Below are 19,443 nucleotides of genomic sequence, written 5' to 3' on the forward strand. Positions count from 1 at the left end.
CATTATTTGTCATGTTTTTCATGAAAAATCAAACCAAAAGGGAAAAAACACAAGAAAGAAAAAACAAAGAGGTGGAAATACTAAGTTTTGATTCACATTCACTAACATACAAAATGAGTGACCAGTCTCTCACACATAAGACTTGAAAATGGATTAGTTGAATGTCTGATAATATAAATATAAAGGCTAAAAGAGAGTCAATGATTTATTTCGGTCTTCAACATGCATATTATCTCATATCCATTTTCATAATTTTTATCTTTATTAATAGTAGCTTACAAGTTAATCAAATTCTAGGAGGTACTACAAGTCATATAGCTCTTTTTATTATGTTCCATAGAGAAATTTCATTGTATGTTAGTGATAATTATTAAATATCATGAAGTCAATACTACAGATATTTTCTAAAAGCCCTGATTTCTCTTTACCTTCTTCAAAAGGGAGAGAATGAATATTATTCTTTATTTTCTCAATGAGGGACCCTTCCTGGAAGTCCACTGGAAGACAGACATCCTGTTCTTCACTTTCTTTGGGCCCTTCTTGGCAAAGGACAAGGAGTGGTTTCTATTAGGATTAGGCAAATTCTTGTGGTCTCATGTCTAGGTAGGCCCTTTAGAACCAGCAGAAATAATTCTATTTCATCCTACTTACAGGAATGCTGATGTTAAAAAATTATATTCTCCTGTGAATTATTTAGCTATTCTCAGCAATACAATAATCCAAGGCAATCCCAAGGGAGTCATGAAAAATGCTATCCATTTTCAAAGGAGGAACTGATTGTATCTAAATATAAACTGAGGCATTCTCCCCCACTTCTCTTTGTCCCTTTTCCCCCCTTTTTCTTGCTCTCTTCCTTAATTTTTTCTCAAGTCTTCTTGCACAAAATATAGAAATGTTTTACATGATTACACATATATAGCCTATATCAGATAGCTTATTGTCTCAAGGAGAGGGAAAGGATAGAATTTGGAACTCTAAACTTTTATTAAAATGAATATCAAAAATTGTTTTTCCATATAATTGGGAAAAAATAAGGTATTTTTTAAAATTTTGTTCTCAATTTGCAAGAGGTTATTTTGATAGAACTATATTGATCTAGATTTTTTTCCTGAAATTTCATGTACTTGCAAGACTTTAATACTCTAAGCAAAATAATCTGATTATTCAAACTTGTCCTTTGGTCCATTACTGAAAAGATACTGAGTCAAAAGCAGCATTGACTTTTAACAGAGATATTTGATCACAGTCTTTTAGGGGGAAAAAGTACCTTTAAAAAAAGAGCGTCTAACAAAAATTGATGGGGCAGTGAATGTTTACAGCCCCAGTGGCACTTAAATATATATAGTGTCTTGTAAAGCTCTTATATCGTTATAGTATTTAATTTTGTATGTGTGTATGTCTCAACTACATAATCATTTGTAAAGCTCCTCAATTTTTTGTGTATTTCTCTTATCTAGCAAAGTAGGATGGGCTAAGCAGATGTTCAATACCTGTCTAATGAATTAAGAGAGATGAATTAAAACCACCCCCATATAGTCACAAATACAAAGACAGTAAAGAATTTCAGAAAATGCTTTATTGCAAATAAGCATCGTCGCAATGGCTTGTGTGCAGTATAATCAGAAAGAAGAGATGAGTTTGCTTATATACTTTTCTTAGGTATAAACTCAAGAAAAATTTAACCATTCTTCAAAAATAATGCAAGTAATAACTCAAAATAGATGCCACTTCTCCATCCCCACTCCATCCCACAACAGGACACTCTCAAACTCTATGGCTGAAAGTGTTTTTCCTTCCTGTCCCAACAACTCCCAAATATGAAACCACTGCACAATGAGAATTCCCACCCTCCCCTTCTTCCATCCCATTCCCCATGTTATACGCTACACTGGCTTCAAAGGGTCTAAAATCACCCATAAATAAATGGAGAAAAAAAGCAATTAACCAGTTCCATAAGTGATTCTGGGATGCACATTTATAAAATAATATTTAACAAGTTGTAGTTAGTAATGCCTTAGGAACGTCCAGCTTCCTTTCTTTCCATTGCATGAACATTCTAAAATGGCAGTGGCAAAGGAGGGGACACTCTGGAAGGTGAAGCTAACTTTACAAGATTCTCCTGGGGGAATATGCTACTCTTTAGTAGATTAAGTGTACTCTTTCAGACCTGACCAGCACCTGATTTAGACCACTAATCACCTGATGGAGAAAAGATTTTCCTCCTAGAGATTTAACAGAGTTACTACTACTCCAGGCAATCATCCCAGGGTGCTTTTTTTTTTTTTTTTTCACTGATGGCTTGAACTGAAACAAAAACATAGACAAAGAAAATCATATTGCCAAATTCTCTTTCATTCTTAATAATCTATAAAGTGCTGCTAGGGCTGCAAGTTTCTTTCATGCTCAATCTGGAAAGTGGGGTGAGGGAAGGAAGAAAAAAATCAGGAAAATGGGTTGACAGGGAAAAATCTCTTTTTGCAGATGCATACACCCTGCAATATATTAGAGACTTTTAGTCCAGCTTCATCAAGAATTTGATCTTGTGACCCTGGACAAGTCAAAATCTCTAAAGGTCTCAGCCATTCAACCTCCATAAATTCAACATCTCAATGCCTTTACATGCTAGGGATTAGAATTACAAAAACAAAAAAAGGAAACATTCTCTGCTCTCAGGGAGCACTGCAAAATGAGAAGGAAGAATGATCCCATTTAGTCCTTTCTTCCTTTTTAGTCAGGTGACTGAATGCAAAACCACACCAGAAAGCAATGTGAAATTTTTACAAACTCTTCCATTATCACAATAGTGGTAGTCTTGATAATGTTTATAAAAATATTTGCCAGGGTTTATATACATGCCCCCTGCTCAGGAGGAATTTTCTTAACTTAACAATACTCAACTTTATAAATTTATTCACTGAATCAGAAATGTCCTTTAACAGGAAGATAAATAGTTAGATCTTATTGTTTCTATTACCTCATCCAGTTAGACACTTCTAGAAACTTTTTAATGCACACATTGACCCACTGATTTTTTTTTTTTTTGGTCTGGATCTGTGTAATCATTGGTATTTGCACCTTCTACTAAGGAACAATAGCAGTAGGTTAATATACAGCAATCAGTTCAGCAAATTTAGGATTACAGATCAATTTGAAGCTGAGAAGAACTTTAGGATTACTGGATCATCCATTTAAAGCTGGAAAAGCCCTTCAATCAATTAGTCCAATCCCCACATTTTACAGATGAGGAAATCTAGGCCCAGAGCAATGAATGGTCCCACAGATATAAATGGTATTTTTGAAGTCCTAATGAATTTAGGCTAACTACTTTTTATTAAAGCTGCTCACTATGTGTTCATAAGGTGCTATACTAGGCACTGATCCTTAAGGAATTGATTATATTGAAAATATAAGTATAGTCTACTAATTAATTGTTAATAAAATAGGCAGTTTTAAGCCATTAATCTTTTAAACAGTATTATTAAATGTTTTCTATCTTATTGGCTTGTTTATTATTAGTCATTTTCTCCTGAATGCCCGATTTAAAGGATTTGTTATATTCTAAAGCATTTTATCACATTTGTAAGTTAATTTGTTTTCCTCAGAAAATGATTATATAAAAGGAACTCAATGGTGGGGGAAAAAGGATTCACTTAAGGAAAATTCACTTTACAAAAAATCTTTGCTGGAAAAACTGAGCCCCACAGAATATCAAGTTGGAAAGACTATCAGAGGCCATCTGGTCCACACCATACCTAAGCAAGGTAAAAAACGCATTACAAGGGGTTTGCTTGAAGACATCTAATAAAGAGGAATTTGTTATCTGGATGGCAAATCCAAATGCCCTGCAAGGATTGAACAAAGCTAAGAATCAAAATAAAGACATCACCAGATGCATACAAAAAGGCAGGAAGCAGGAGAAAAATTTCCAAGTATTGGCTTCCAGTAGCCAGGTTAAAACATATTACCTGTTCCAGAGAAGACTGAGGGGCTACTTGGATGCAAGGATATGTGCATAACATCAAAGATTTTCCTTTGAAGTGATGGAAGCCATTTCACCAAAGGGACTGATCCCCAGACCTCTTCCCCCTCACTGAAAGCTGAACTGCCGGCAGCTCAGCTCTAAACATGTTGAGTAAATAAGAACTTTTTCCCATGTGATAGCAAGATCACATGGGAAAAGTTCTCTTTTTCTTTCTTTCTTTCTTCCATGTGCCCTTTTCCCCATTGACCTCCATTCCATAACATGCTTATCTCAGTGATTGTTTTTAAAATTATAAGCAAAGCAAAAATTTTAAAAGATCATTATCCTTATAAGACTTTCCAGGTTTGCCTTAGAAGTTCTGACTGCCATGCACGGTAACCTGTACCCCTTTTTTCTTCTACAGTCAAATGCAGAGTAATAGGGCAAGAGTCCCGTAGTCTGTAAGGGAAACCAAGGGAGCCAGCTCCCAAACCCTGAGAGCATCTGCTCTGCCCTTACCCTTAGAACCCCTGACAAAGGAACTGGATGGGCCCCTTGAACTGGGGGACAGGCCAAGTGTGGGAAGGTTGGCAGGCCAAGCTGCTGTCTTGGTGCCTTGGTGACGGCTTCCTTAGTTAGTCACAGCCTCCTTGGAGACCATAAGGCCCTGAGACAGACCCTGCCATTGAGGGCCTGATAGTTTGATGCAGAGACATTTCAGGTAAAGTTATTTTCTAAAATAAAACAAACAAAAAAAACCCTTCTTTTTTCATTGCCAAAAGGAAGGAAATAGAATGTTAATCTTCCTCTCACCAGGAATTGTGGTCTTCTCCAGCTATGAGAGGCACATGGTATCAGCTTGGGGGGAAAAAACCATATGGGAAAGAATAATAACTATAAGGGAGAAATGAGGAGCAATCATGGACTTATTATCTTGGAGGGCTTTTCAGATAATTCTACGCTCATGGAGTCTAGGTCAAAAATCTAAAATCAAGACAAATAGTTTCAAAACAAAAGATTTTCCTTTGAAGTAATGGAAGCCATTTCACCAAAGGGACTGATCCCCAGGACTCTTCCTCCTTTTGCCTCTCAAGAAGGAGGAATGTATTGCAAAGGTGAAGATGGACTCTGGGCTTCAAAGTTGACTGCCTAAAATGGATGATGACAAATGACCAGGATTAAGTTCTAATCTTTGTAGAGATCAGTCCCCTCACCAGGTAATAACTAAATTCAGAGAGTTGTCTTAGTGCCCACAGATAAAGCAGTCAGCCAGCTAAAGACACAGGCAGCCACAGGTAGGATGTGCAGTGCCTAAATAAAAGCCAGAATAATCCATGCAGGCTAAAATCCATCGAAGAGAGAATTAAAAACAAATTGAAGCTTCCATTGAGAGAAGTTGGTCCAGGACATCAAGGAGTCTGGGATATACTGGGGCTCTGAGTTTCCCAGTCTGGCTGATTTTCATGTTATTCATTGAAGAGAAAAAGTGGTTATATTTGCATTTGTTTTCCAGGCCTCTTCTGAATGGTCCCCGCTGCCCCACTGCCCTCACTTAGCTTCCTGTTCTAGTCCCTGCATCGGTGAGGTCCCAATCTTGGCAGCGAGCAGTAGGTCTGACTGTTGTCTCCTGAAGAGTCTGGCCCTGGCCTCCTTATCCAAAGGCGGGTATCTTGAGGGGCTCTGGGGGAAAAGTCCCTTCACATGACCAGCCCCATTTTTGCCTAGGAGAGCCAGAGAACAAGAGAGAGAGAAAAACAAAAACAAAACAAAAAAAAAAAATTACTATCATGACAGAAGAAGCAAGAGAAAAGGAGACCCACCTTATTGCCTTTTCCTCACACTACACACATTCTCTCTCTCTCTCTCTCTCTCTTTTTCTCTGTCTCTCTCTCTCTCTCTCCCTCTCTCCCTCTCCTGGAACCAGGTTAATCAAAACAGCAAAATTATGGCCTTTTAACAAGAGCAGGCCAAGTATTTAATATTAATATACCTACTATTTTTTTTTCTTCTCTTAAAATCTTTTAAACTTCAGGCCTTATATCAAGAGATCTTTCTTAGTTTGTGATTAACTATGGAGAGATCTCAGTAAAAGTAATTAGATCTCGGCAACAGGAAGGAAACCATACCAGAGTGCTCATGAGCTTTGGCCCACTCTAAGACCTTATAGCAGGAACCAGTAATGAGGATCCTTCTCCCAGCGTGCTTCCTTTGGCCCTTCCTCTGGAAGATTCTTAATGCTTTCTTTCCATACATCTGACCAGCTGGCATAGAGTAATCATCCCCCTGGCACTGCCTGCCTCACAAGAGGTCAAAGAGACAAAAGAGAAGTCTGATGCCATTGTCCCTTATTTTTTTGTGAAAGAGCCCATGTGTTAGAATGACTCCATCTATTACTTCAATCTTGGAAATAATGATGATTATACATGGCTTCTGAGCTTCATGGTATGATTCTGAACTCTGTGTTCCTCAATGTTTTTGTTACTGCTGATTCTTTTTGGGGGGCAGAAGTATGTTTGCCACACTGAGCTCATGGAAACCCCTGGGACAGCTGGGAGCTCTCTATGGTGACCTTCTCATCTTCCCCAGCAGATGGTGTAGGAGAGTTGTGTCTGACATACTGAGTACCCTAATCAAACTAATAATTCAGTTTTGGCAGAGGGCATCAAGGTCAGAACACAAAGAAAACAGGAGCCTTCAGAGTTTCAAAGTACTCAACAGTTTTATTCCACAAACAAAAGAACAAAATAAAGAAGCACACGTTTCCAATACAGTTCTAAACCCCTACTATAGATCTAAGTGCTATATTAAAAAGCCAATCATCAGAACAAACATCTTGCTGTTTGAGGTAATGTTTCTTCTTTGTAAGAGAGCTATGCTGAGTCATTCTTGAATTTATGGCCAGACTGTAGAACCTTCCAATGCAGACCATTCCTAACTGGGCTGCCATCTAACTGGCTATACATATTTTCATCCTACTTTTCCCCACCCTCAATAGTGATAAAATCCTCACTTGTTCTATACATCCTCAGCCCATCTTTTCTTTTTCCACAGAACACACATTAGTACTAAGTTTTCCTAAAACAGATACCAAACAGCAGGATTCTGCAAAATAACCTTTAGAGATTGAAAAGAATTAAAACAGAACAGGTGCTTGCAAAACCTAAAGCACTGGGATGTGTGGCCCAGTTACCTGGATCAATGTGATAAAATATAAAACCATTAAGTCAGTAAATACTGGATATAGATCACTGAAACCTATTAAGTACTTTGGAAGGTTCTATCATTTGAGGAAGTTTTCTTGAAAATGCTAATTCTCCTCCTACATAGCCATTTATATTCACCAACATGACAGAAATTCTGTACAGGAGAATTGGCTCACCATAGTTAGTTTAAAAATAATGGAAGATATCCTTTGTGATTTAGGCCTTGGAGTACAAATTAAGGTCAGAGATCAGTGCCGACCTATGGTCCTACCTAAAGACAAGGAATTAGATTAGATGGCCTCTCAAGGTCACTTTCTAGCCCTTAGATTTTGGAGGCAACAATTTCCGACCTACACCATGCATCCTTTAGAGCCAGCCTCAAAATCCCTTGCACAGAACTATGCAACTGATATGTAATCCTTTCTTTTTAAAATGAGAACTGACCTGCCATCTTAAGAAAAATCACATTCTAAATTATGTACAACTCTCCACCTCCACTCCTTCAGTGGAAAATGTAGAGTTCTCTGTTCTATTCAACAGGGCACATGCAATATGGAAGCCACGTTACGAATGAGACACAATAACAACTAGTTCAAGTTACCAAATAGGACAAGACTGCCAGCTAGGCACAGAGATGTGTAATCATTTTTTTTTTCTTTAAAAAACAAAGGCCCTTTGCTGAACAGTCCTCTGCTCAGAGAGATTAGGTAACATTCCTCTTATGCAAACATCTGGTGTTTAAATCACTATCCCAGGATTGAGACAAGGAGAAGAGAGGAGACCGGCAGAGACACTGTTTACAAGTCATGGTTTTAAGCAACTGGATCAGTCACTTTTTTGTTCTGTAAAAAAAAGTTTCAAATATTTAAAAATCCAACCATGTAAAGAGATGCACTGGAAAAGCTGGTGAGTTTGCTGCCATCCTGGTAACACACATAGAGGACTTGGCTAGCTATCTTTCTCTTGCCCCTGGCAAAGCCTCTTGGGACCTACATAATGTAACACAACCAGATACCTCTCTTTTGTCTGGGCACTCTTCCCTGGGACTGGAAGACCTTCAGAGAAGCCACAAGGCACACTTATCTCCAAGCATCTGGATCACATGGCTCTTGAAAATGTCAGCATTTATAAAGTCTAAATAAGGGCAACAAATCAGGGCTCTGGAAGCACAGTTTAAGTGCAAAGTATTTCTAATCTGGGAAGGCGGGTAGAAACATTCACTCCCATTCCCAATAAGGAGATTTAGGGAATGATATTGCAGTGGAATATAACTCTTGCAGTGGAATGTAAGTTCCTTGAGGGCAAAGAACCAATTTGTTTTATTTTGTAACACAAGAGCCTAACTTGGAGTGCCTTGAACCCATGTGCTAAATGAGTATAGGTTAGATTATATGATTTAAGTCTTCCTGAAAAGTTGTTCACTGTGCTTTCTATTTCCAATAAGAATGGAATGTAAGAATTTAAGGCTAATGTTTGGGAACTATGTTCCAATTTGGGAAAAGGGAAAAACAAGAAAGTGTTAAGAGAAGGAATTTTAATTCCCAAAGGGGGAAAAAAGAGAAATCCATTTTTTCTTTAATACTAGATGAAAGATAAGGGGAGGGAAGGGCAAGAGGGAGGGAAGGAAGGAAGGAGAGAAAGAGAGACAAAAACAGAGAGAGAGAGAGAGAAAGAGAGAGAGAGAGAGAGAGAGAGAGAGAGAGAGAGAGAGAGAGAGAGAGAGAGAGAGAAATGAGACAGAGAAGCAGAGAAAGAGAGGCAGAGACAGAGAAACAAGAGAATTTTTCTAATCCTCTTAGGCAGTATCCGTAAACATTTTTTTTCCAGAAAAGATCCTATAAATTCCCCTATCTCATGAGTGCTTCTAAATACTTCAACAAAGGAGCCAGAGTATTCAGAAATCTATACAGAAGTTAATGAAAGAAGAGGTAGGAAGGAGAAAAAAAGACTCCCAGATAACTCTGATGGAGGAGCCTGTGTTCGGAAGGCACTCCGGAGGAATGGAATAAAGACCCAGCTCAACTCTGGCTCTAAGGCCAGGAGGCTTAGATTTCATCTTCCTTGGTTCAATTTCTTTCTAGAAGGTTAATCTCAACAAAGACAAGACATGGGACAGCCCAAGTCTTGCCATTTCCTCTCCTACCAAAAGGTTCCAAAAGGACTAACAGTCTTATTTTCTTATATTAATCAACAGCTAATCATTCTCTTACCCTCAAAGGGCCATCAGTTTAAATACTTTTCCAGACCAAAACTGTCAAATAGACCAAATCCAAACTATACCCATTTGAAATAAGCTGTCATAAATACATGCCCAAATCCCTCATGTCTCTTCTAATATGGGACAAAACCTAGCTCTCCCCAGGACACTTCTAACAACCTCAGTACAAGATTAGTATCACATGTTTGGGGTATGGTAGAGTGGGAGTGATGGAGACAGGGAAGGCAAGAGAATTATCTGCCTCGCAGCTAAATGTCCTCCCAGCACATATATCAGGCACTGGTATTATACATATGTTGCATCACACTTTGTGAGTACACAATCATTTTTAATTAGAATTGTTTAACATACCCTTGAGGAGATGGACAGGAAAAAGAGGACATCCCTAAGCTCACCATAGTGTCTGGAAGCCACGGCTTTGCCCTTAGTGCTTATTGTTTAGCTGGCTAGAAAAGCAATGTCAACTTATCTTAACTCTGGCCTTGGAAAGGAATGTGTTTCAAAAGGGCATGAACAAGCTTGAGTCTAGAAGTTGGCTGCCACACCTACCTGGACAAGAGGAGGAAAGAGCATAAATTTTGGGAGCCCCTGCTTGAGATCTCAGCTGCCTGCCAGTCTTCATTTGCTGTCCTTTTCTAGCACCTCTGGCACTTAGAAGCACCGGCTATTTATCCAAGGAATCCAGTGTTTGTAGAGCCTTTATAATGGAATGGGAATAATTCTCTTCATTTTGCTCATGGGGTTAGGCCCTAAGAGGTACTGTGTTTTACTCTAATTCAAAAGGGTTTGAAATGGGGATAGAAACCAAATCTCTTAAACTCCCTCCACAGTGCACATTTCCAGTAGTGGGATCTCTCCATCCAATCAAAATAATTGGCTAAGTCTATATTCAGTCTACAGTTTTGACCCACTCAGACCAGCATTAGAATATAAACTATTTGAAAGCAGGAACTGTTCCATGCATCCCCTCCCCCACTTTCTTTGTATCCTCAAAACTTAGCACAGTATCTAGCAAATAGCAAGAACTTAGTAAATGATAATGGTTGATTAGGTAATTGAGTAATATCTAACCAAAGGGAATCTAGGATTCCTAAATTGGCTGCTTAGCCCAAATATTCACTGTCCAATTATTCTTCCCATGTGATCAATGCAGGAAATTGCCCATTATCACCTCAGAAAAACTGCATTAACTATTGATGAATTGCTCTGGCAATCTGGTCCCAAATAAATACCTCCTACAAAAAAGGACAGAAGAAATCTGGCTGAGATTTTTAGATAAGCTTCCAAGAAGGGTTCTGAGAGATGTAGAAGCTGTCTCTTCACTCCACCCCACAGACAGCAGTGACACTTACACCACAGTTCCAGACCAAGTGATTTGCCAAATATAAGAAGATCACTATTCCCACCTCCCCCCCAAAAAAAAAAGATCTTGGAAATCAGGGGATAAAGGAAGTTAAAGCCCCAGGGATCCTTATGTAAATATAGTCTCAGAAACTATGAAGAGAAAAACAAAAGGATCCAAATTAGGATATGATCAGGGTAAGCTCTCAGTTGAGAAAGTAGATGTAACATAACACATAGAGAAGTAGCTCCCTTGGGTTAATAGGAGAGATCCCAAACCCAGAAGATGCTAAGGACAAAACTTGGAAATAGGAAGCCCTAATGCTTCTAGGCATTACATTGAATCCCAATGGGTATATTTTTAAACTTGTGGAAAGGACACCCTTTCCCAAGAAGGGACAGCAAGCCACCAGGTTTTTCAATAGGTCGTTGTAACTTTGGCGGAGAGGGAGGAAGGAAATGGGAGAGGAGGGGAGAATTTTCCTAATGTATTATGTGTATTAAAATATCCATTCCATTTGATGAATATTATTGTCAGTGTATCCCAAGATTTACTTCCAGGCAGGGGAAAGGAGTCAGATGTTGTTGCCTGAAAGAACTGGAACATTCAACATCCTCAAAAGTTTCAGACTCTAGTTCTGCCCTTCTAATCGGCCCAGAGAGGTCACTGGCTTTGGCAGGGCAGCTGTTGCTGTTGGCAATAAGCCCGGGAGCCAGTGGGAAAGAGAGACCTTTCCCAGTATGTGCTCCCCTAGAAGAGTCTTGGGCAGAATACAGACCATCTCCCTACCTTCTCACATCAGCAGCCCTTATAACAGCCCTTTTGAATTCAAAAGCAAACCCAAGGAAGGCATTGGCCAAATACACAAAACCTAGTATCTCCCCCAGTAAAAAAGGTCTTGGGATCATTTCTTGTAAAAGGAAATGTGAGCCCTGAGACTGGGGATGCTATATCTCATATACACATATAGGTTGAGTAGAAAGAGCAAAGGATGGGAGTAGCCCCTTCAAGTTAAGTCCCATTATGACATCATGAAACAGAGCCCAAATTTCCCTCCCCAATCTGCTCTCTATTCCTTCCACAGGTACCACACAGGTTCCATGCATCACTCTGGTCAAAAGTGGGACAATCTAATGAAGGGTCTTAAGGGGGAAGGGAGAGAAGAGGGAAGAAAGCTGGTAAGTACATTTAGCATAAAGTAACAAAGGGACTTAAGAAGTGAAGGAAAATAGCTCACCCAGCATGTGTGTCCTCCACACACTCACAAACAAAGTACGTTAACGATGACAGGTTGGGGAAAGAAAGAAAGGTATTTGGAAAGTGCTTATCAGTCCCTTCCAATCTTGACTACAGCAAATCATCTCCCTCATGGGAGATAAAGATGTTTATCTTTTTTCATCTTCCAAAACTCATGCCCAAATATCTGTTCCAAGAGACCCCACTAGAATTTGACCAAGGTCAAAAGCTTGATGGGGTGATGTGTTACATCACATCTGGGAATGATTGAAGTTGGCTGGTTCATAAACATAGTCTCATGCTCTGGGTTAGGATTAATTAAAGATGTAGAAGTTAAAGTAAGTCCTAGGTGATTAGTAAAAGGGAAAAGGGGGCTGGGTTCAGGGAAGAACACACACGATTACACCACGGGAACGCTGACTTGGGTCTTCGGCTGGTCAGCCCCTTCTTGAGCATCCAGGGCACGGAGAGGGCTGAGGGGCTTGAGAGGCCGGCTCCCAACACTGTAATTTCTCGGGCGCTTTATTGTATCCGAACTGGACAGAGGCGTAAAGCTGTTCCTTCTCATCCTTACAGGGGTTTGATTCTTGGGGAAGTTGTTCTGATTAGAAATGGAGGGACACCACAGGAATGAAAGCCGAGCCAAGAGCTCATTCACAAAGGTTAAACCATTTCCCTGATTCCTGGTTTCTGTCCTCCAGAGACCTTGCCACAAAAATAGAATCTAGCCAGTTTTTCTTACCACTGGACATCTAGAAGGATTGGAGACAGATGATAACTCTTCTAGTCTCATAATCTCTCTCAGAGAGAAGAGAGGACAGATTTCTCTTGGGTCTCAGAGACTATCAGGGATAGTTCTGGGAACTGAACTGAAGCCTCCCAACTCCTTTACCCCATTGTTCTCTGGAACACCCTGCGTGTCAAGTGGGGGACCTTCCCAGAAAAAGGATCCAACTTTACTTTAATGAAATGTTTTTCATCTTTAACTGGAATTTCAGTTTCCTATTTTTAAATGTCACAATATTACTACTATTACTACTACTGAGAAGTAGTAATAGTAATAACAATAATAATAAACCAGTGTCCATTTCCCATTGCAAAAGAACATACTAACCAGAACGCTAGCCTACAACAGTGATCTTTTCATCAAGCAATTCAATCAATGCCTTTTAACACCCAGCTCTCTTACTACTCAAGGCTCAGAGATCTAAAGGTAGCAGAAAGGAGTCTGGGAAAATCATTCCATCTAGGAAATACTTACAGTAGGCTTGTCTCGGTGAGTATTCACAGCTTCCACGTTGAGTTTTATTGTTTCCACTTTGCATCCTGATAGAGAATGGAAGGAAGAATGGGAACATTCTAAGATGAAAAGTTATCAAGAGAGGATTCCCTGAGATCCAGTGTGAAGAGAAGTCCCAGACTTCTCTTCCATGTGACACTGGCTAATACAGTAAGAGATGAGCCCAAGAATCACTGACTTGGCTTTTAAAAAGAAATCCTAAGGATTTTTCTCTGGCCTCTCTCAAAAAAACTGCTAAGAAAACTCCATATCCCTTTAATTTCCAACCTCCCAACTTAGCCCCCAAGTTCATAATTACCATAAGCCACAGGTGTGAGTTTGAAGATGGTGTGGAGTGGGCACCTCAAATATGGTAGCTCATCTGAAACCAGAAAAACATAATGAATGGGACTGGTTTTGTCTCCTTTTGAATCCCTAGGCCCTATCACAGTGCCTAGCACATAACAGACACTTAATAAATGTTTATTGATTGATTCACTGAATAATACTGGGGTGGGGGGTCAGATTAAAATGGATGGTTTTGGAGGACTTCAACTCATTATTTATTTTCTGATGATTCATTGTCTGTGGTGTCAGCAGAAGGCCCCTGCTGTAATTCTCATCGGGGGCTCCATTCTCTCCTGTAGACATTGAATCTCAAGTTAGAAAGTGATCAATGTGGAGATGGAAAAGTTGCCAACATGGGGAGACTTGGGCTGAGTAAAGGAAAATGGAGATAAAGAAGCTGGACCACAGGATTTAAGCAGGATTTGTGGAAAAGGAGATTTGTATGAAGGTTAAAAAAAAAAAAAAAAAAAAAAAAAGAATGTCCTCTATGGGATTAGGAGATGGTTTTCAGGTCAGAAGTTATAAAAACAAGGAGGCAAAGAGATGGTCCCCCCTTCTCTGCCTATTTCCAGCCCACAAAGAACCATCCTGCTGCCTCCACTACCCCTATGCTTTCCCTCTTAAAGAAATATGGATCTCTCTGTGTTGTTTCATGTCTCAAACATGCAAATTCAAAGGCTAGAAGATACCCCTCCTTAATATGCAGGATAGTGAAAAATCAGAATAATGAATAGGAGAAAAGGCATCAAGTCTCCCCAAAGTACACACTCAACCTTAACTCGGTGGGTCTGATAAGCTAAAAAAGTATTCCAGACGAGGGCTTTTGTAACAGCAGGGTTGGGGATATCAAGGGACATATTCAATAGCTGCTGTATCCCTCTACCAGTCTGAAATACCTACTCTCAAAGCTAGGGACAAAGTGCCAAAGGATTCTGGCACCATCAGGAGGCGAGCCCTTGCCCTCCCCTCAATTCCCCCCTCTTCTCAGCCTGCCCTTCTCTGGCACCTGCACTGTTGTCCAAGAAGTAGGCCAGAAGGCAGCGCATGACAGCCTGGTGGGAGATGACAAGGACGTTGCCCTGGCGCTCCAACTCCATGATGACCGGCTCCAGCCGCTGCACCAGGTCCTGGTATGACTGGAGAAAGAAGCCAGAATCAAATTGGCAGCTGAGTTTCAGTCAAATGATCTCTCTTTTTCTTCTTCCTTCCCCAGCTGGTTTCATTCCAGTAGGCACAGAGACTCCGTGTCGCCAACTAAATTCTCTTCTTACCCCCAACCCTGAGTCTCGTGTCTCTTGGGAGTGCTCAGATCTTTCAAGAACAAGGTTCAGGCTGAGAAAAACCACAGGTCATTGAGAAAGGACTGGAACTCAATCTCATTTCTTTTCTGTCCTAGTCAAGAAGTGGTTGGGATTTTTAGGAAAGCTAGAGTCTCCCTAGATATTGCTGGATAAAATAATAAAAGGAGAGCTGGCCTTGGAGTCTCTCAGTCTCATGTTTTTTAAGTTGTTCAGTCATTTCAGTTGTCTCCAATTTTGTGACGCCCACTTAAGAGTTTTCTTGGCAAATATACTGGAGTAGTTAGCCATTCCTTCTCCAACTCATTTTATAGGTGAGGATACTGAAGCAAACAGGGTTAAGTGACTTGACCAGGATCACACAGTAAGCTAGACAACAGGTTTGAAGCCTTATCCACTGTGCCACCTAGTGGCTCATATGTGAATGGGGGAAAAATAGCACTTTTTTCTAAGGGTTGTTGTGAGAATAAAATGTTTTTATTATTACCATACGCTATTATTTTCTTGTTATTTATAATCAGAAGACATGATTTCAGATCTATAATACAAGGCAGCACCTATCTCCCAGGACTGCTATGAAGAATAAAGGAAAGAATATTTGTAAAATGGAATTGCAATTTTAAGTGCTATAAAAATGTGAGCTATTAGCTATCGTTTTTTTCTTATATTTTGATTCTCTTGGTGTTAAATATCCAGAAAGCATATGCCAATTTGTTTCCAGGAATTCAGATTAAAAAGACAGTAAATTTGCCACGGAAATTACCATTTACCTTGGACAAGCAGAAAAGAGCCTAAACCCACTTTATATAGTTTATTATGACTGTGACCTGATAGGAGTAGGGGGAGGGTAAGAATAAGCTTCTTTTATTTTTTTATCAAGGTATGTTGATCTATAGCTGAGACAGGCGATTCAAAAGAATCTAAATGTCTCCTTTTCCAAAGATCAGGACCAAAAGCCCTCCCTCACACCCCAAATACAATTTGTCTGACCCAGTCTAACTAGAAGCAGGAACATGAATCAAGTGACTTCTTGAGTAGTCTCTCCCAACCCAGAAGAATAATAATCAGGTCCTTCCAAGATATTAAACTCTTGCAGTACATTATTCATTGAAGCCTTACCTCCCCTCCAGGGTAACGATATAGATATTTCTCTTGATCCCGAAGAGCAAACTCTTCTGGGTATTGCTTCTCAATTTCCTCATAGGTCATCTCTTCACACACACCCTGCAGAAAGCCAAAACTTGTTGAAGGTTCCAGAAGACTGGATAATAAACCTATCCCTTTCATGTTTATGCAAAACTATGATGTCAGTAGGGCAGCCAAAGGTATAGTATAAAAAGAGCCAGGTTTGAAGTCAGAAAGTCCCAGACACTAACTAGTAATGTGACTTTAGGCATGTCCTTGTACACTATTTATCTCAGTTTCCTCATTTGTAAAATGAGATGGAGAAGGAAATGGCAAACCATTCCATTATCTTTGCCAAGAAAACCCAAATAGGGTCACAAAGAGTCAAACATGACTGAACACAACCATACAACTAAACTAGTATCTGGAACTCCCAAGGGAAAGGGACTGAAGTCAGACAGACCTGAATTCCAATCTTATCTTCCAGATTTCACTTCTATTTCTCTAACCATTGAAGGAAGATCTTCTTACTGTCTGGGGTGGAATGAGATCCTAATTTAAAAGAAGAACTTTGGGAATCAAGGGAATATAATATAAGACTAAGATGAGAGAAAACTGACGAGGTTTAGAAGATATTTATAAGAAATGTTTTAAAAGGTAAAGGAGAAAGAGGGGAAGAAAGAAATGACACTGGGTGCCAAAGGGGTAGGAATCTAATACTGAACATATAAGAAGACTTTGGCTATAATTAGTTTTAAAAAGTAGAAACCATGGAAGCAAGATTTCCTCTACTTTCTTTTACACATCCAGAAGCATACTCAAATGGAACAAAATAACTTCAGAAGACCCTATTCTGGCTTTAGCCCAGGAATCGCAGTGACTAGATTAAAAAAAAAAATCCACGTTCTGCTCTTCACAGTGATAGGGGAGGCAGGTAGAAAGTGTCTACTGGGGGTTTGCCAGATATTACTATTTCAAGGTTGTGACTTTGTTGTTCGTTTTTCTGGAAGTGGCTGTCCAAATGATGAACTCTATGGGACTCTTAATCACAGGAGGAAGAGAAGTACTCCCCTGCTACAGACCAACCCTTTTTGTTATGTTCTTCAGTTGTTTCAGTCACGTTCAACTCTTTGTGACTTCATTTGGGGCTTTCTTGGGTTTGCCATTTCCTTCTTCAGCTCATTTTAAAGATGAGGAAACTCAGACAACAGAGTATAATAACTTTCCTAAGTCACATTGCTAGTAAGAATCTGGGGCCACTTTGAACAGGAAGGTGAGTCTTTCTGACTCCAGATTCATTACTCTATCCATTGTGTCACTTAGCAGCCAGACCATCCCATTTCACTGTCTACTCACAGCATCAATCTCATTTAGGATTTTCCACTGTTCATATGTCACCCCCAGAGACTCTGCAGTCTGAATAGTTCTTTTTAGCTGGCTGGTCCATACTTTGAGGTCCACAATCTCCTGCTCTTCCAGGAACTTCCTCAGTGCTTGAGAAAACTGAGAGGAAACAAAAAGAAATGATATCTCTAAGTGGGGTTGGCAGAGGAAATGGCAGAGATCACTCTCAGCAAGGAGTTGAGCCCCCTCAAGGATGAATGGATTTAAATTAGAGCACCTGGAAGAGTGCTGAAAAGGTAGTAAATATGCAACAGATGCCTGGCTTCAGAAAGACGAAGTGATGAGGAAAAGAAACCTTCCATCATCCTTAAACATAGGATAAGACTACAGGTAACAAGCTAGCACCACCCCTCTTCTGCAAACTCCAAGCAACACTAAGACTGTAAATGTGGATGCAAGAGAGGCCAGAGGGGAACATAATTATATCAACATTGACCATGACCTTCTTGGTGCACTGGTTGTCTACTCACCTGCTTTCCTCGAAATGAGAGACCAGAGTCACCCCCAATCTTGCCCAGCAGGTTGAACTCGCTTTCTCCATGGCGACAAAGATAAATAGTTCGGGGCTGGATATGGATGTTCATGAGGTAGTACACAATCTTGCTCTGAATGTAGTCCTGTACCCGGTTCACCAAGAACCGCTGCCCCACATTGATCACCTTGATGAAGGACAAATCCCTGACACAGAAGAGAGAAGAGGAAGGACAACCCCTCCAGAGGTGAGATCTTAGGAAGAAGGACTGAGGAGAAACTCGTAATGTAGATCTTCAATGTGAATTCAAAGATCTGCTCTTTCTCTCATCACTTCCAGCTTCTCCTCACTCCATCTTGTGTGATCATCCCCTGACCAAACCATAAAAAATATTTTTCCCAAGTAAGATTAAATAAAATTTACCTTTTCTTAGGAAAGTTATTTTTTAATTATTTTACTTAAAATTACTTAAAAAGTAAACTAATTACTAAACATAAGAAAATATTTTCCCCAAGATTAAATAAAATGTACTTTTACTTAGGAAAAGTAAATTACTTTTGCTTAAAATTACTTAAAAAGTAAAATACTTACTAACTTTAAATGACTTACCAACTTTAAATAATTTACTAACTTTACTTAGTCACACTGAGTGGCAGGGACATGGAAGCTATATTCATGCCCTTAAGAGATCAATTAATCAATGAAGTGGATAGAGTCCTGATTCTTGAGGCCAGAAGACCTAAGTAATTCAAAACCTCCCCCCAAAACCTATTAGTTGTGTAACTCTTAAACTCTGTCTGCCTCAGTCAGTCAGTACAGAAGCATGTATTAAGTATCTTCTATGTGCAAGGAGGTACTGTGCTAAGTACCGGAGATAAAAATACTGGAGATATATATATATATATATGTATATATATATATATATATGTTCCCTACACTCAGGAAGCCTATAATCTAATGGGGAAAGACAACATACAAAAGGAACCTGAAAAGCAGGAGGTATAGAGACATGCTTCAAGTTCTTCATCTATAAAGTGACAATAATATTAGCATCTAAATCCTAGGGTTATTATAAGGATCAAATAAAATGTCTATAAAGTACTTTGTAAACCTTAAAGAATCATATAAATTTTGGTTATTATTAATATTAAAAGATCAGGAAGGGTAGTGATCAGGGATATGCTGGAGCTAGCTCATACCAGCTTATAAGATATGTTAAATTTTCATTGTTGAGCATTTACATCTCAGAAGTGACAAATGCTATAAATTAAGGTTTTATTTACTCTTGTGTTGACTGTCTAGACTTAGGAAAGTGAAGGAAAAAAGTTAATAATGTAGATTAAATGGAAAAGTGTGTTATAGGGTATCCTTAGTTTTCCCCCCTAAGAGCTGGTTGTTAAATATTTACCAGCATACCTGAGTTTTGTAACCACAGTAACAACAGCATAGGACAGCATAGGATTATGCTGGATTTAGAGCTAAAAAGGACCATACAGTCAAAGTCAAGTCCAATCTCTTATTATGATGAGGAAACTGAAGCCCAAAAAACTTAAGTTG

General features: G+C 39.4%; 1 protein-coding gene and 1 long non-coding RNA gene across 7 annotated transcripts in view; one reads left to right on the top strand and one right to left on the bottom strand.

The window, feature by feature from the left end:
- The window catches only part of LOC127562624 (uncharacterized), a 315,428-nt gene that overhangs the window by 233,937 nt on the left and 62,048 nt on the right, over positions 1-19,443 (top strand). The gene's annotated exons all lie outside the window — the stretch shown is intronic.
- Positions 1,559-19,443, bottom strand: part of PFKFB2 (6-phosphofructo-2-kinase/fructose-2,6-biphosphatase 2) — a 37,537-nt gene continuing 19,652 nt past the window's right edge. For 5 of the 6 annotated variants that reach the window (XM_051998490.1, XM_051998488.1, XM_051998491.1 and 2 more), the window contains 7 exons: positions 17,885-18,092; positions 17,367-17,513; positions 16,005-16,109; positions 14,594-14,723; positions 13,559-13,621; positions 13,222-13,286; positions 9,690-12,561 (listed from right to left, as the gene is read on the bottom strand). In XM_051998490.1, the coding sequence (XP_051854450.1) occupies positions 12,361-12,561; positions 13,222-13,286; positions 13,559-13,621; positions 14,594-14,723; positions 16,005-16,109; positions 17,367-17,513; positions 17,885-18,092 (919 nt within the window). In that variant the 3' untranslated portion in view covers positions 9,690-12,360. Of the gene's footprint in view, positions 5,683-9,689; positions 12,562-13,221; positions 13,287-13,558; positions 13,622-14,593; positions 14,724-16,004; positions 16,110-17,366; positions 17,514-17,884; positions 18,093-19,443 lie in introns of those variants that run through there. The other variant, XM_051998493.1, reaches the window with a different exon arrangement.

The sequence above is a fragment of the Antechinus flavipes genome, chromosome 4 (genome assembly GCF_016432865.1).
Source record: "Antechinus flavipes isolate AdamAnt ecotype Samford, QLD, Australia chromosome 4, AdamAnt_v2, whole genome shotgun sequence".
Classification (NCBI taxonomy): domain Eukaryota; kingdom Metazoa; phylum Chordata; class Mammalia; order Dasyuromorphia; family Dasyuridae; genus Antechinus; species Antechinus flavipes.